We start from the raw sequence: 16,895 nt of genomic DNA, 5'->3' as shown, positions 1-16,895 counted from the left end.
CAGACATTGAAACTACTAGGCCATTAAATGCTAATCAAGGAAAATTGGGTTTATATATCTATGGAATAATGTCCAGGGTGGGAGAAAGAACTCTTGTCTGTTGGAGGTAGGTATGAGTTTCAACTGGCCACCTTGATTAGCATTTAATGGCCTAGCAATTTCAATGTTTGGCTTCTTACTGCCTGGGAAAATCCTTTGTTTGGGAGGTGAAACAATCAGGGCCAGCTAATCACCTCCCAACAAAGGATTCCCCTGGGCAGTAAAAAGCCAGACCTTGAAACTAGTAGGCACAGTGCTAATCAAGGTGGCCAGTCGAAACTCACACCTACCTCCAACAGGCAAGAGTTGTTTCTCCCACCCTGGACATTATTCCATAAATATATAAACCCAATTTTCCTAGTTTCCAACAGACCTCAAAACTTCTGAGGATGCCTGCCACAGATGCAGGTGAAACGTCAGGAGAGAATGCTTCTGGAACATGGCTAGACAGCCTGGAAAACACACCACAATCCATTCCTTCTTCTATTCTAAAAGTATTTACAGGTCAAGCAGCCCAGAATTCCAAAATAATCCAAATTTTGGGATGGCTGAGAAAGTGAGACCTTTGCTTTCTGGCACAAACTTTGTTCCATGCACAAAATCATTCAAACAATTGTGTATCATATTATCTTCATATTATGCATCCTATCGTGCATCATACTACGTGTATAAGGCACATATGAAACATAAACAAACGTTGCGTTTTGAGCTAGGTCCCATCTCTAAGATATCTCAGGATGTGGCTGAAAATACTCCAAAGTCGTAAAAAAAATCAGTCTTCTAGTCCCAAGCATTTTGGATAATGGATATTGTATCGCCACAGAATGGGCAGGGGGACCAATTACCGCAGCCGTGATTACCAATTGTGTATAATTACAACCAGGCTCCAATTCTTCCAAAGGATGCTAATGTGCAAAATGCCTCGATCACAGTTATCCTTCCTTTTGGAAATATGCTTCTTTGTGTCCGGGGTTGTAAAGACTCATCCCTCCAAGGAAATAACACAATTTCCGCTCTCTGTTTTATGACAAGGGAATGCTCTCTAAGCGAGAATGCTGGGAAGAGTGAAAGACAATAGGAAAAAAGGACTGGCTCAACAAAGAAAACTATGAATTATAGAATCATAGAATCCCAGGGTTGGAAGAGACTCCAAAGGCCATCCAGTCCAACCCCTTGCCATATAGGAAGACACAACCCAAGCATTTGTCAGAAATATTAAAAATTGACGGTTCCAGCCCAAGCTACCTATCTGACCGCATCTCTGCCTATGAACCCACCAGGACTTTGAGATCTTCCGGGGAGACCCTGCTCTCGATCCCGCCTGCTTCTCAAGCTCGGCTGGCGGGGACGAGAGATAGGGCCTTCTCAGTGGTGGCTCCTCGGCTGTGGAACGCCCTTCCTACGGACATTAGACTAGCACCATCTCTAATGGTATTCCGCAAAAAGGTGAAGACCTGGATGTTTGTGCAGGCGTTTGAGTAATTTAGTGCAATCTGGTAATGGAACATAGGAATGGAACAATGGACGACGAACCTGGACTACGCTTGGATGATGAGAAGATTGGGTACGGTTGTTTTTTGTAATAATTGTGCATTGTAATTGCTTATTGGTAATTTATGGATAATGTGTTAAGTCAATTGTTATATGCTGTATGGAACCACTGCTGTTTCTACTGTTTTTACTGTTTGTGAACCGCCGTGAGTCGCCTTCGGGCTTGAGATACAGCGGTATATAAGCAAAGTAAATAAAGTAAATAATAAATAAATATTTTTGATTACAAAAGTGAGAGTCAAGCACTGAAAGAGATAGTAGGCCAAAGCTAGTTAGAGTTAAGGGGCCAAAGGAGTGTGAGGTAAACCTCTGTGTGAGAGAAGCCTCGTGAGAGAAAGCTCCAGTGTCAAGGCTGCTGTGTGTAAAGCTACTGTGTATTTGTTTATTTGTGTTATGGAAACCTTGTTGTTGTAAATAGTGACACTGATGAAGACATGATGGAAATCTATATAAATAAAAATGTAATGTTCGTTTGTGGGATTAACTCAAAAACCACTGGACGAATTGACACCAAATTTGGACACAATAAACCTCTCAGGCCAACGAGTGACCATCACTCATAAAAACATTGAAAAACACAGCAGAAAAGACTTTAAAAGCCATTACATTACAATGCATGCGCAAAACCACATATATACGCAAACACATATATATACACAAATACACAAATATATACACACATATATGTATATATACACACACAAAAGACATACACAGGGGGAAGAAAGGAAGGAGAGAAAGGAGGAGGGAAGGAAAGAATGAAGGAAAGAAAGAAAGGTAGAGAAGGAAGGAAAGAAGGAAATAATAAGAGAAGGAAGGAAGGAGAGAAGGAACGAAAGAGAAAGAGGGAGGGAAGGAAGGAAGGAAAGAGAGAAGGAAAGACCAAAGGAAGCAGGGAAAGAAACAGGTAGAGAAGGAAGAAAGAAGAAGGGAAAGTACAAGGGGAAGAAAAAGAGGGAGGGAAAGAAGAAAGGAAAGAGGGAAGGAAAGACCAAAGGAAGCAGGGAAAGAAACAGGTAGAGAAGGAAGAAAGAAGAAGGGAAAGTGCAAGGGGAAGAAAATGAGGGAAGGAAGGAAGGAAGGAAGGAAGGAAGGAGGGAGGGAGGGAGGGAGGGAGGGAGGGAGGGAGGGAGAAAAAGAAAGAAAGAAAGAAAGAGGGAGGGAGGGTTGGCCACAGTAACGCGTGGCGGGTAAAGCTAGTACATAATACATATATTGGAAAATATATATTGGATGTAACCATATTAGAAATAGGAATTAGGAAATATATATGAAATCACAAAGGGATATGAATGTATGCATGAACTTCACTTCACTTGGGAAAATATGCTTTTCTTAAAAGCTGCAAGTTAGATACCACAGAGAGGACAGGGTCTAGGAAAGGAATGTCTAAGGCTTCTGGCAAATATCAAGAGATCCTTCCATATCGTACTAAGCAGGGCTTATTGTAACATTAATGATGTAGACTTGCTATCAAGGAAAGGACTTATCTTAAGATAGATGGAAGTTCTTGCTATCAGTAGACACTCTGGCGCTATGGGGTACGGGATGGCCCTCTAACAAGCAGCTCTTTAGATAAAGATGCTTAATGGAAAATTGAAGGTGTTGAAGTTAAAATATGCTATTGAAGTCAATGCAAAAGTGGATTTTTGTGATATGCATTGTGATGCTTGTATGATGCATGCATATCATTTTAAAGGGTATATAAACCAAGGCAATTCTTTTGTTCACCACTTTATTTCCTGGAATACCAGCAGGGTCCATATCCGGTAGGCACCAACCGAGAATAAACCGTACTTTTACAGACCTCAGGAACTCTCTTTTGTCTCTTTTCCTCAAACCTTCTCCCTGTCATTTCAACACCATATTATTTTACTACAAAGAAAATCCTCCTAAGGAAGAGAAAACATTGATCTCTGTGTTTTTGTTCTTTCTATCACTTTGGGTTACTGGTCTTGGGTCACGCTGCTGCTGATAAGTTTCTCTGCTGTACACTTATGAGGAAGGTCTTTTGTTACTAAGCCCACTCGCCCAACAGCACTCTCTGTTTTTAGGCAAATACCTCATGCATGGTGATTTTGGGATCCCTCACACTGGCACCAATGATGTCAGGAATAACCACTCCTTTCTTGAGGACCTCTAAAGAAATGAGAAGAGGAAACATCAGTCATCCACTCGCCAGAAGGGAAAATGGTGGAATGAACAGGCTTAACACAATTGTTCCAAACTCACTGTTGGCTCTCTGCAATGCCAAGGGCCCAGCCAGTTTCAGTAGGTTCTCCAAATGGGGTGCCTGCGAGACACAAAGAGGGCTTGAATGAGTAGGGGCAAAGAGGAAGGGGCTCACCAAGGTCATCTAATCTGTCTGACTGAACACATGTTTCCTGGGCCCATAACCCATTTTCAGGTTTCATCCCAGTCGATCCCAACCTAACACCCAAGATTTAGGCTTTCCCAGCCAGTAATCTCCTGTCGTACAGCAGAGCAGGAACACCTCTGATGTTAAACACCACACTAGCTTGGTAAAATCAGCAAGCAGTTTATTGAAGAACAAAAGTAGGCAAAGCAGTAAAGTTAGCAAAAACAGTAAAGTTCCAAAACAAAGGTCAGTCCATGAGCTTCAAGGCAAAACAAGACCCATAGGTATCAAAATCCATGGAACTGGGCAGCATGAAAAATCCAATACACAAATCAGGAACTTGGCAAAAACTTGGTACATGAAACTAAGAACATTGGAAGCAAGACCATCATGAAACTCCAGTGTTGACCCAACTGAGGCAACTCTTTCCCATGAATAGTTTTTCCAGATCCCAAAACTGAAAGGAGAGCATTTCTCTTGACTTTACCACCACATAAAGGTTTCTTATCTCTCTTTTCCTTAAATGAACTGATTGATAATGTTGTTTATGTTATTGTCTATGTGTTTTTAATTGCTTGTATTGTTGTTATTATTGCTTGTATTGTTGTGTTTGGGCTCGGCCTCATGTAAGTTGCATCGAGTCCCTTGGGGAGATGGTAGCAGGGTACAAATAAAGTGTTATTATTATTATTATTATTATTATTATTATTATCATCATCATCATCTTTGCACCTGAGCACTCTGTCTCTGTTTACAAATGCCTCGCTTTCTATCTACACTCTCATTAACTTTCATTAACTTCTGCACCTGACAAATTATCTCCAGACAGTTGCTCTGAGAAAGACTGCAAGGGCCGCTCCCAGGAATGTGGCCTTGTGAATCTTAACTCAGGCCCAGGCAAACTTTCATCCCCACTGCTAACAAACCCAGGCCCACAATCAGGAACATCATCCCCATTCCCATCATGAACATCGGACACAATCACAGGATGAACAGGCTGACATATGACATAAGGAGCAGCTTAAGGAGCTGGGCATGTTTAGCCTGAAGAAGAGAAGGCTGAGAGGACACATGATAGCCATGTATAGATATGTGAGAGGAAGTCACAGGGAGGAGGGAGCACACTTGTTTTCTGCTGCCTTGGAGACTAGGACGCGGAGCAATGGCTTCAAACTACAAGAGAGGAGATTCTATCTGAACATGAGGAAGAACTTCCTGACTGTGAGAGCCGTTCAGCAGTGGAACTCTCTGCCTCGGAGTGTGGTGGAAGCTCCTTCTTTGGAAGCTTTTAAACAGAGGCTGGGTGGCCATCTGTCAGGGGTGATTTGAATGCAATATTCCTGCTTCTTGGCAGAATGGGGTTGGACTGGATGGCCCATGAGGTCTCTTCCAACTCTTTGATTCTATGATTCTAAGGTTAAATGCCGACCTTTCAGACTGTTGACCAAAAGGTCTGTCGTTCAAATCTGGGGAGCAGGGTGAGCTCCTGTCTGTCAGCTCCAGCTTCCCATGCAGGGACATGAGAGAAACCTCCCACAGGATGGTAACACATCTGGGTGTCCCCTGAGTAGCATCCTTGCAGATGGCCAATTCTCTCTAACCAGAAGTGACTTGCAGTTTCTCAAGTCGCTCCTGACATGTAAAAAAAATCCTTGACCTTGGCTTCCCTTTCTAATGGCCACCTTGTCCTATCATCACTGTTCCAAGGCCATCGCATCTGTGCTGTTTCCACCATCTACATGAGGCTTTCCCACTCTACACCGCCTCTGCTTGACTCACCTTGACATCTCCAATGTTGGACTTCTCCAGCCAGAGGTGAAACCTGTTGGACGCAAAGGTTGGGGAAAGAAAGCGCTCAGTCAGGGACATGTTTATGGTATTTGGAAAAAATAGGATGCTTCCAAATGATACACTCTTACTATCTGTCGCAGCTGGGGCTTCTCTGTAGCAACAGAAGCACTCTAGGTCTAAATCTAAACTTTAGAAGAGTTGTCCATGGTGCTGAGCTTTTCCTAACAGGTTTTCCACCTTGGGAAGCCCCTTTAAAAGTTCTCAAGCTACAATTCAGAATGGATTTGCCAACTTGGATGTGTGGACAGCCTTGGAAGATTATATCCATCCCTGGAGATGTTCAACAAAAGGTTGGATGAGCCTTTATTTTACGGTTTAGACCTGGTATGGGCCAACTTGGGCCCTCCAGGTGTTTTGGACTTCAACTCCCACAATTCCTAACAGCCTACTGGCTGTTAGGAATTGTGGGAGTTGAAGTCCAAAACACCTGGAGGGCCCAAGTTGGCCTATTCCTTGGTTTAGATGCAGCCACTGAAACACTCCAAGGGAATGCTGGCTTCCCTGGGAAGAAAAACCCAATGATCAGAGATATTAGATAGAAGGGTCTCAAGTACCAGGATAAATAATAACGGGGAAAGAGGGCAGCCTTGTCTAGTGCCTTTTGCTATTGGGATTTCTGTGGATTCTTGGCCATTTACTGAAAGCTTTGCTTTTTGTTCTGTGTTTGTTCTGTGTATATTGATTCTATTGCATTCAGAAAGTAATATCCTATGTCCATTTCTTTCAGGACGGCGTTGACATATTTCCAATTAACACTGTCAAATGCTTTTTCAGCATCCAAAAACATTAAGGCAATTTCTTTCTGATTGTTTTTTTCATAAGAGTCGATAACATTTAAGACCGTTCTTATATTGCCTTTTAGTTGGTGTTTTGGGAGAAAGCCTGCTTGATCTTCTTCTATCCTGATGCTTAGTAATTCTTTTAACCTGTGAATATCTTGCAATCCACATTGAGTAATGATATAGGTCTGTAATTTTTGGCCATTGTGTTATCTGAATTCTCTTTATGTATTAAAGTGATTATTGAAGCCTTCCAGGATTCTGGTATTATTTCTCTTCCCCCCCCCCCCCCCCATTATTTTATTCATAACCTTTTGTAATTGTGGTATGAGGATGTCTTGGAACGTCTTATAGGATTTTGATGCAAGACCATCAGGCCCAGAGCTTTGTTCACTGGCATATTCTGTATCTCTTTCTTTATTTCTTCTTGTGTGATTTTCTTGTTCAAGCATTCTCTTTGTTCTTCTGTTATTTTTGGTATCACCTGTGCTCCTAGATATTTCATTATTTTTTCTCCTGATATGTTGTCGTCTTTGTACAATTCTTTGTAATATTTTGAGAATTGCTCAATAATTTCTTTAGTTTGAAAGTAACATTTACCCTGAGATTCTATTTTTGTTATATGTCTGCTTTGTCTCCTTATGGCGACTTTTTTCGTTAACGATTTTCCTATCTTATTAGCGTTCTCAAAATGGTATTGTCTTACAAATTTCAGCTTCTTTTTAAACTCTTCCTTGGTTTAGATGCAGCCATTGAAACACTCCAAGGGAATGCTGGCTTCCCTGGGAAGAAAAACCCAATGATCAGAGGCTGGATGGCTATCTGTTGGGGGTGCTTTGAATGCAATTTTCCTGCTTCTTGGCAGAATGGGGTTGGACTAGATGGCTCACGAGGTCTTTTCCAACTCTAGGATTCTAGGATTCTATGATCAGGTTGTGACTCACTTTTTTAAGTCCAATGAGCCTTTGACCTTCCCAAAATAATTCCCAGACGTGACTGGTTCAAGGTAGAACTCTCCCATGAGGTTGGTTTCCTGTTGACCAAAGAAAAATGGGATCAGAAGGATTTATCCTAATGTCATTTCTAAAACTCCGCACTGATAGTGACACATTCACCCCAAATGTTCACTCCCTTTCATAGAGGAATTTATACATGCACAACACACACAAAACCTTATGTGCAAAAGCGCATTCAACTGTACACACCTTTTTCCACATTCAATTGCACAAAATTGCCAAAGAGGTGCATAGAGCCCCCAGTGGCGCAGTGGGTTAAACCCCTGTGCCGGCAGGACTGAAGACCGACAGGTCGCAGGTTCGAATCCGGGGAGAGGCGGATGAGCTCCCTCTATCAGCTCCAGCTCCCCATGCGGGGACATGAGAGAAGCCTCCCACAAGGATGATAAAAACATCAAATCATCCGGGCATCCCCTGGGCAACGTCCTTGCAGACGGCCAATTCTCTCACAACAGGATGCTCCTGACATGACAAAAACAAAAAAAAAACAAAAACAAAACCCCAACTTCCCACTTTGCAATGATGCTGAGATTGAGGGAAGTATTTTAGTATGGTTATAGGCGTTTTATTTTAGGGTGGCTTTTAAATTAAATTAAATTATAGATTTTAAAATAGCAATAGTACTAGCTCTATTAATGTACATCTTCTCACAGTTCGCCCTTTCAATGAATGATTCAAGAGGATGGGGGGAAAGCCTCTTTGTATTACACTATGTAACAAAATTTGAAAAATGTTCTGTCCTGGCTTGAAAGTGTTGTTTCCTGTTTAATTGTGCAGCCCCAAAAGTAGTTAATTCTACTCCAAGAACTTCATTTTTGTGACTGCCACAAACTAGGTTGAATTGGTTGAGACTCTGTGAGATAGTCATTGAAAAACTAGAGGGAAGTGTGCTGCACGATGTCCCTCCTGCAAAGTTTTTGCAATTTAATAAACTTTCCCAATGTTTTTATGAGAGACCCAATTAGGAAATGACATTTATAATCAAGGGACAAAAATAGTGTTACATAGTGTTGTTGTTGTTGTTGTTGTTGTTGTTGTTAGCACCGGGATTGTGATGTAGCTGGCTGAGTGTCAGCTACATTAAGATCACTCTGACCAAAAGGTCATGAGTTCGAAGCCAGCCCGGGTTGTAGTGGGTTTCCAACCAATTGTGTGTAGCCTGTTGTCGACCTTTGCAACCCGAAAGACAGCATCTGTCAAGTAGGAAAATTAGGTACCACCTTAAAGTGTGGGGAGGCTAAATTAACTGATTTACAAGGCCATAAAGAAGACTCCAGCAAAGCATTCCAGTGGGGAAGCATGCGGGGAATGTGGAAGTGCTTCATCAGCGTCACAGATGGAAGATGAAAGCGATAGCTCCCCTGGCGGCCAGAAAAAGTTAAATAGCCTCTGTGTATGTCTGCATATGTATGTCAAAAAATTGGCATTGAATGTTTGCCATATATGTGTACACTGTAATCCGCCCTGAGTCCCCTGCGGGGTGAGAAGGGCGGAATATAAAAGCTGTAAATAATCATAATAAATAATGAGGATGCTTTGATTTTCCTGCATGGCAGAAGGGAGTTGGACTAGATGGCCCATGTGGTCCCTTCCAACTCTATTATTCTATGAATCTTTGGGAAAGGACTTCCAGAGTCGAGAGGCAGCCACCGAGAAGGCCCTGTTTCACTTCCCACTTTGCAATGATGGTGGGACTGAGAAAAGTATTTTAGTATGGCTATAGGTGTTTTATTTCAGGGTGGTTTTTAAATGGGAGGGGATTTAAGTTGAATCTTTTTGGATATGCAATATAAATGGAGCAAAAGTGTGCAAAGGCACTCCTAGCCACTGCAGAAACCAAACCAGATTCAGTGCTCGGTCCAAGAGTGCATTCACACTTCAAAGTTGGGTCTTCAGAGGGAGTGGAACCCCATCCAACACAAACCAAATCCCATTCTTTCCCTTTGTGTTGGCACTTACGAAATGGAACAGGAAGGCAGGAACCCGTTTGGCATTTGGCTGGACAACAAAGACTTCCACCGCTCCCAAAAGGCTTGCATGAAGACCATCCGGACGGATTTGGAGCAGAGGCTGCTTTCGGACGCCCAGACTGACCTCCATTTGCCTATTTGGGAACCTCTCCTTCAGCTGGAAAGAGAAAGAAAATCAGGCATCTCAATGGAAAGGATGTTGACATGTGTTTTCGAAGGCTTTCATGGCCGGAATCATTGGGTTCGGCAGAACTATAAGTCACTATCCCTTATTTATTTATTGTTTTTTTTGGGGGGGGGGGTGCTCAACATCAGGTTGCTGTGAGTTTTTTGAGCTGTATGGCTATGTTTCAGCAGCATTCTCTCCTAATGTTTTGCCTGCATCTGCGGCTAATGGCATCTTTTCAGAAGTTTTGTTGGTGGTCAAGCAAGTGGAGTGTAAATGTTGTTGTTCATTCGTTCAGTCGTCTCTGACTCTTCGTGACCTCATGGACCAGCCCACGCCAGAGCTCCCTGTCGGCCATCACCACCCCCAGCTCCTTCAAGGACAGTCCAGTCACTTCAAGGATACCATCCATCCATCTTGCCCTTGGTCGGCCCCTCTTCCTTTTCCTGTGTATATATCTGTGTATATATCTGTGGAGTGTATATATCTGTGGAATAATGTCCAGGGTGGGAGAAAGAGTGTCCTTTGGTTTTGGAGTTGTAGTTCACCTACATCCAGAGAGCACTGTGGACTCAAACAATGATGGATCTGGACCAAACTCTACACGAATACTCAATATGCCCAAATGAGAACACTGGTGGAGTTTGGGGAAAACAGAATCTTGACATTTGGGAGTTGCAGTTGCTGGGATTTATAGTTCACCTATAATCACAGAGCATTGTGAACCCCACCAACAATTAATTGATGAAAAAATGGTTACAAAATAAAGGAAAATGCAAAGTCATAAAGCCACAGTAAAACTCAGCAGTCAGGAAAATCTCTGAACTAGATCAAAATTCCAAAAGCAACACTATAAAAAACCTGGAACCTGTTAGTATCTAACTAACCGTACTTGAAACTAGAAGTCTCTGGGAATACAGACCATGGGAAACAGGAACTCAGCCAAGGTAATGCCTCAGTCTAAACGATGCTAGATCTAACAAGACAGCCCGGGGGGAGACACTTTAAACTAAAGAAACTGTTTCGGGACACGCCTCCAGGCTTGGAAGCCTCCTTTTCCTTTAATCTACTTGACCTTCACAGACTCTGTGATTCACTCCTGTTTTCCCAAATCTGCCTTCTTCTATCCTCATTAAAAAAGGCAGGTGTTAACTCTTCTGGAGAATTATCACCGCTTGATTCTGAAACATCCTCATCAGGAGGTTTAGTTTCACTTTCCCAGCCACTGCCCTCAGAATCAACAGTTTCCAAACCATCAGGGAAAACTACATGTTCAGTAGTCTGTTCAGTTGCATCAGGAAATACAATCATAGAATCAGGTTCAGGTTCACACAGAGGCTGAGGGTGAGGTTCACATGGAGGCTGAACCCCAACAATGTAGGCCACAGCAATGTGTGGCAGGGGACGGCTAGTAAACAATAAATTGTGGAGTTCAACAGCTTCTCAGTGTAACCTGACATGATGCTTGTCAGGGTGGTCCAGCATTAATGTGTTCACAGGTACTATTCTGTGTCCAGGTTGGTTCATCAAGTGCTCTGCTTATAGGTGACTTCTCTGGCTGAATTAGTCTGCAGTGCCTTAATTCGTATCTGGCCATTGGTATGTTTGGGGGTCCCTATGTAGACTTGTCCACAGTTTACCCATGCCTGATCTACACCATCAAATTAATGGAGTTTGAGACCACTTGAATTGCTTGCTGTGGCTGAATGCAGTGGCATCGTGGAAGGCGCGAGTAGGCCACGCGGAGCAGCTGCCCTTGGCTGGCTCACACTGCCCATCGGGCCTGACGGATAGCGTGAGCCAGCCAAGGGAGGGGCACTTGGGGGGGGGGCGCTCCTCCTCCGCGGGCCGGATAAGTGCCCTTGGTGGGCTGGAAGTGGCCCGCGGGCCGTAGTTTGGAAACCCCTGGACTACTGCAACGCTCTCTATGTGGGGCTGCCTCTGAAAACTGCTCGGAAGCTCCAATTAGTCCAGCGGTCAGCGGCCAGGTTGTTAACTGGAGCTGGGTACAGGGAGCATACCGCTCCTCTGTTGCGCCAGCTCCACTGGCTGCCAATTAGCTTCCGGGCACAATTCAAAGTGCTGGTTTTAACCTTTAAAGTCCTGAACGGTTCTGGCCCAGATTACCTGTCTGAATGTATCTCCTGCTATGAACCATCACAAAGCTTAAGATCATCAGGAGAGGCCCGGCTCTCGATCCCGCCACTCTTGGTGGGGACGAGAGACAGGGCCTTCTCAGCAGTGGCCCCCGTTTGTGGAACTCTCTCCCTAAGGACATCAGGTTGGCCACCTCCCTCCTATCCTTTATAAGACAACTGAAGACCTGGCTCTGGGGCCAGGCGTTCGATTAGAGGCCAGCGGCAATAGGAAAAGGAAATTTGGATTTTGGATATGGATTCTCTCGGCTCGGCTTGGTTATACTGGCACGTTAATCTATTAGTTTATTGTTAAATTTTATTGATGCTATTCAGCATCAACGGTGTTAGAGAAAGAAACCAGAAAGCAGATGTAAACCATAACCAAGGAGAAGCCCAAAATTTGGGGGAAATCATTCAAAACCAATTGGGCTTCCTTGCAAGCGCAGAATTATCACGGGCAGCAAATGCAAAATCAGCTGTCCTGGATCTATACTTGTGTACGCATTACTTCATTCCCCGTAAATAATATATTATTGGAATTGCCAGCATTGCAGATTTATTTTTCTAATCAGAATCACTGTCTGAAAATAAAAATCTATAGTTATATTTCATGAGCCACAGAAAACAGATGGTTGGCACAAAATGAAGCCAGAGTTCCAACCTGCATCATTCCCACCCCCCACCCCGCATCAAAACATAATTTTTGTACCAACCAAGCCAATTTCGTAAATGTATTTTAGCTCCTTTTTGCAGGCTGAGCAAAGATACCACGATGCTGTGTGTCCTTCAAGTCATTTCCAATTTATAGTGACCCACTCGTGAGATTTTTTGACAAGATATATTCATGTAGGTTTGTATTTGGCTTCCTCCGAGGCTGAGAGAGTGTGACTTGCCCAAGCTTTCCATGGCCAAGTTAGGATTCTTCCCTTGCTTTCCCACACACACACCTTCTTTTTTTCCTATCTTTTCTTTATCTTTTTCCTTTCCTTTCCCTTCCTTTCTCTTCCCTTCTTTTTCCCTCTGCCCTCCCTTCTTTCATTCCTTCTTTGTTCCTTTCCTTTCATAGAATCATAGAATCATAGAGTTGGAAGAGACCTCATGGGCCATCCAGTCCAACCCCATTCTGCCAAGAAGCAGGAATATTGCATTCAAATCACCCCTGACAGATGGCCATCCAGCCTCTGCTTAAAAGCTTCCAAAGAAGGAGCCTCCACCACACTCCGGGGCAGAGAGTTCCACTGCTGAACGGCTCTCACAGACCATCATGAAACTCCAATGTTGACCCAACTGAGGCAACTCTTTCCCATGAATAGTTTGTCCAGATCCCAAAACTGAAAGGAGAACATTTCTTTTGACTTTACCACCAGATAAAGGTTTCTTATCTCTCTTTTCCTTAAATGAACTGATCTTTTTTGCACCTGAGCACTCTGTATTTGTTTACAAAAGCCTCACTTGCTAGCTACACTCTCATTAACTTGACTCGCATTAACTTCTGCACCTGACAAATTATCTCTGGACAGTTGCTCTGAGAAAGACTGCGAAGGGCCGCCTTGTGAATCTTCCTGAGACAGTTTGGGCCTCTCATAGAATCATAGAATCAAAGAGTAGGAAGAGACATTCAAATCACCCCTGACAGATGGCCATCCAGCCTCTGTTTCAAAGCTTCCAAAGAAGGAGCCTCTACCACACTCCGGGGCAGAGAGTTCCACTGCTGAACGGCTCTCACAGTCAGGAAGTTCTTCCTCATGTTCAGATGGAATCTCCTCTCTTGTAGTTTGAAGCCATTGTTCCATTGCGCCCTAGTCTCCAGGGAAGCAGAAAACAAGCTTGCTCCCTCCTCCTTGTGGCTTCCTCTCACATATTTATACATGGCTATCATGTCTCCTCTCAGCCTTCTCTTCTTCAGGCTAAACATGCCCAGCTCCTTAAGCCGCTCCTCATAGGGCTTGTTCTCCAGACCCTTGATCCTTTGAGTCGCCCTCCTCTGGACACATTCCAGCTTGTCAATATCTCTCTTGAATTGTGGTGCCCAGAATTGGACACAATATTCCAGGTAAAGTGGTCTAACCAAAGCAGAATAGAGCATGGGGAGCATGACTTCCCTAGATCTAGACACTAGGCTCCTGATGATGCAGGCCAACATCCCATTGGCTTTTTTTGCCGTCACATCACATTGTTGGCTCATGTTTAACTTGTTGTCCACGAGGACTCCAAGATCTTTTTCACACGTACTGCTCTTCACTTTCTTTCCTCTCCTCGCTACCTTTTCCCCTTCCTTCCTTCCTTCCTTCCTTCCTTCCTTCCTTCCTTCCTTCCTTCCTTCCTTCCTTCCTTCCTTCTTTCCCTCTTCCCTCCTTCTCCTTTCCTTTCTTTTCTGTTTCTTTCTCTTCTTTCTTTCCTCGCTTCCTCTCATACACAGTGAGATCACAGAAAGCCACTTCACCTAGCAACAGCCAATTCAGTGACATTGCAGAAGGCTACTCTACCTGGAAACAACCAATTCAGTGTCCTTTCACAGGGCTACTTCACCTAGCAACAGCCAATCCTTCGCCTAAGAACAACCCATTAAGTGCCATTGAAAGCACTTAATGGGTTGTTGTTAGGCGAAGGATTGGCTATTGCTAGGTGAAGTAGCCCCGTGAAAGGTCTCCAGTTCAAATCCAGGGAGCGGGGTGAGCTCCCACTGTTAGCCCTAGCTTCTGCCAACCTAGCATAGAATCATAGAATCATAGAGTTGGAAGAGACTTCATGGGCTTCAGTCCAACCCCCTGCCAAGAAGCAGGAATATTGCGTTCTAAGCACCCCTGACAGATGGCCATCCAGCCTCTGTTTAAAAGCTTCCAAAGAAGGAGCTTCCACCACACTCCGGGGCAGAGAGTTCCACTGCTGAATGGCTCACACAGTCAGGAAGTTCAAAAACATACAAATGTGAGTAGATCAATTGGTACCCGCTCTGGCAGGAAGGTAACAGCACTCCATGCAGTCATGCTGGCCACATGACCTTGGAGGTATCTACGGACAACGCCGGCTCTTCAGCTTAGAAAAGGAGATGAGCACCAACACCCTGAGTGAGACACAACTGAATGTCAGAGGAAAACCTTTACCTTAATTTTAGTCTTCTCTAGTGAAGGGGCCACTTCACCTGGCAACAGCGAATAACAGCATCCAATTCCGTAACATCACAGAGGGCCACTTTACCTAGAAACAGCTAATCATTCATCTAGCAACAGCCAATTTAGTGTCATTGCAGAGGGCCACTTCACCTGGCAACAGCTAACCATTCACCTAGCAATAGCAATTTCAGTATCATCACAGAGGGTCACTTCACCTGGCAACAGCCAATCCTTCATCTAGCAGCATCCAATTCCGTGACATCACAGAGGGCCACTTTACCTAGCAACAGCTAATCATTCATCTAGCAACAGCCAATTCAATGTCATTGCAGAGGGCCACTTCACCTGGCAATAGCTAATCCTTCACCTAGCAATAGCAAATTCAGTATCATCACAGAGGGTCACTTCACCTAGCAACAGCCCATCCTTCACCTAGCAACAGCCAATTCAGTGATATTGCAGGGGGGCACTTCACCTGGCAACAGCCCATCCTTCACCTAGCAACAGCCAATTCAGTGACATTGCAGAGGGCCACTTCACCTGGCAACAGCTAACCCTTCACCTAGCAAAGCAAATTCAGTATCATCGCAGAAGGTCACTTCACCTAGCAACAGCCAATCCTTCACCTAGCAATGGCCAATTCAGTGACATCGCAGAGGGCCACTTCACCTGGCAATGGCTAATCCTTCACCTAGCAATAGCAAGCTCAGTGGCATTGCAGAGGGCCACTTCACCTGGCAATAGCTAATCCTTCACGTAGCAATAGCAAATTCAGTATCATCACAAAGGGTCACTTCACCTGGAAACAGCCAATCCTTCACCTAGCAATGGCCAATTCAGTGACATCGCAGAGGGCCACTTAACCTAGCAACAGCTAATCATTCATCTAAGGTAAAGGTGTTCCCCTGACATTAAGTCCAGTCATGTCTGACTCTGGGGTGTGGTGCTCATCTCCATTTCTAAGCCGAAGAGCCAGCGTTGTCCGTAGACACCTCCAAGGTCATGTGGCCGGCATGACTGCATGGAGTGCTGTTACCTAGCAATACCAAATTCAGTATCATCACAAAGGGTCACTTCACCTAGCAACAGCCCATCCTTCACCTAGCAACAGCCAATTCAGTGACATTGCAGAGGGTCACTTCACCTAGCAACAGCCTTTGCAATACAAACAGACCAACATAAATAAATAAATAAATGCACAGATACTTTGACTGTTTTAAAGAGAGGCTTTGAACTTTTTGCCCTTTGATTACGAATACATATTCAGCCAATAATAATAATAATAATAATAATAATAATAATAATAAACTTTATTTGTACCCCACTACTATCTCCCCAAGGGACTTAGTGCGGTTTACATGAGGCCAAGCCCAAAGTACATCAAGCAAACATCAATAAACACAACATTAATAAACAATCAATAAAATACAAATCATATAAATCACATAACAAAAACAACAATCAATAATGACATAGAATAGTAGCAAGCAAGTTGTTCATATATGTTTGACTTTCTCTCCAAACTACACTTCTACGGTTTGGGGTGATGGGTGTTGTAGTCCAAAATAAGATGGATAGATAGATAGATAGATAGATAGATAGATAGAAAAGGAGACGGAACCCTTAAACGACCAAGACTCTCCTCCCGGCTCCCCAATCCTTTGCTCTCCGCGATGTTTGAGCGCACTCTTCCATTCCCCAAAGAATATTGCTTGATTACTAATCTTGTCAAAAGACGGGAGCCTCTCGCTAATGTTACAATAGATTAATCCTGGATCTCCGATCTCCAGCTGCGCGAATTGGCTGTCACAATATAATTTGCAAAACTACGCTCTGAAAAAAGTCCTTCGCTCAGCATTCCAGAAGGGAGAAAGCGCTTCATACATATTTCATAGCTCCATTTTGGGGCCTTG

The 16,895-nt window shown here is 43.8% G+C and overlaps 1 protein-coding gene across 1 annotated transcript in view; it reads right to left on the bottom strand.

Moving 5' to 3' along the window:
• The window catches only part of LOC132772639 (bactericidal permeability-increasing protein-like), a 72,872-nt gene that overhangs the window by 1,841 nt on the left and 54,136 nt on the right, over window positions 1-16,895 (bottom strand). The window contains exons 12-16 of the mRNA XM_067467118.1: window positions 9,555-9,722; window positions 7,524-7,612; window positions 5,729-5,771; window positions 3,823-3,883; window positions 3,653-3,729 (exon numbers count right to left, since the gene is read on the bottom strand). Of these exons, the coding sequence (XP_067323219.1) occupies window positions 3,653-3,729; window positions 3,823-3,883; window positions 5,729-5,771; window positions 7,524-7,612; window positions 9,555-9,722 (438 nt within the window). The remainder of the gene's footprint in view (window positions 1-3,652; window positions 3,730-3,822; window positions 3,884-5,728; window positions 5,772-7,523; window positions 7,613-9,554; window positions 9,723-16,895) is intronic.

Source organism: Anolis sagrei, chromosome 4, assembly GCF_037176765.1.
Source record: "Anolis sagrei isolate rAnoSag1 chromosome 4, rAnoSag1.mat, whole genome shotgun sequence".
NCBI classification, from domain to species: domain Eukaryota; kingdom Metazoa; phylum Chordata; class Lepidosauria; order Squamata; family Dactyloidae; genus Anolis; species Anolis sagrei.
This window is presented reverse-complemented; position numbering and strand designations above follow the sequence as displayed.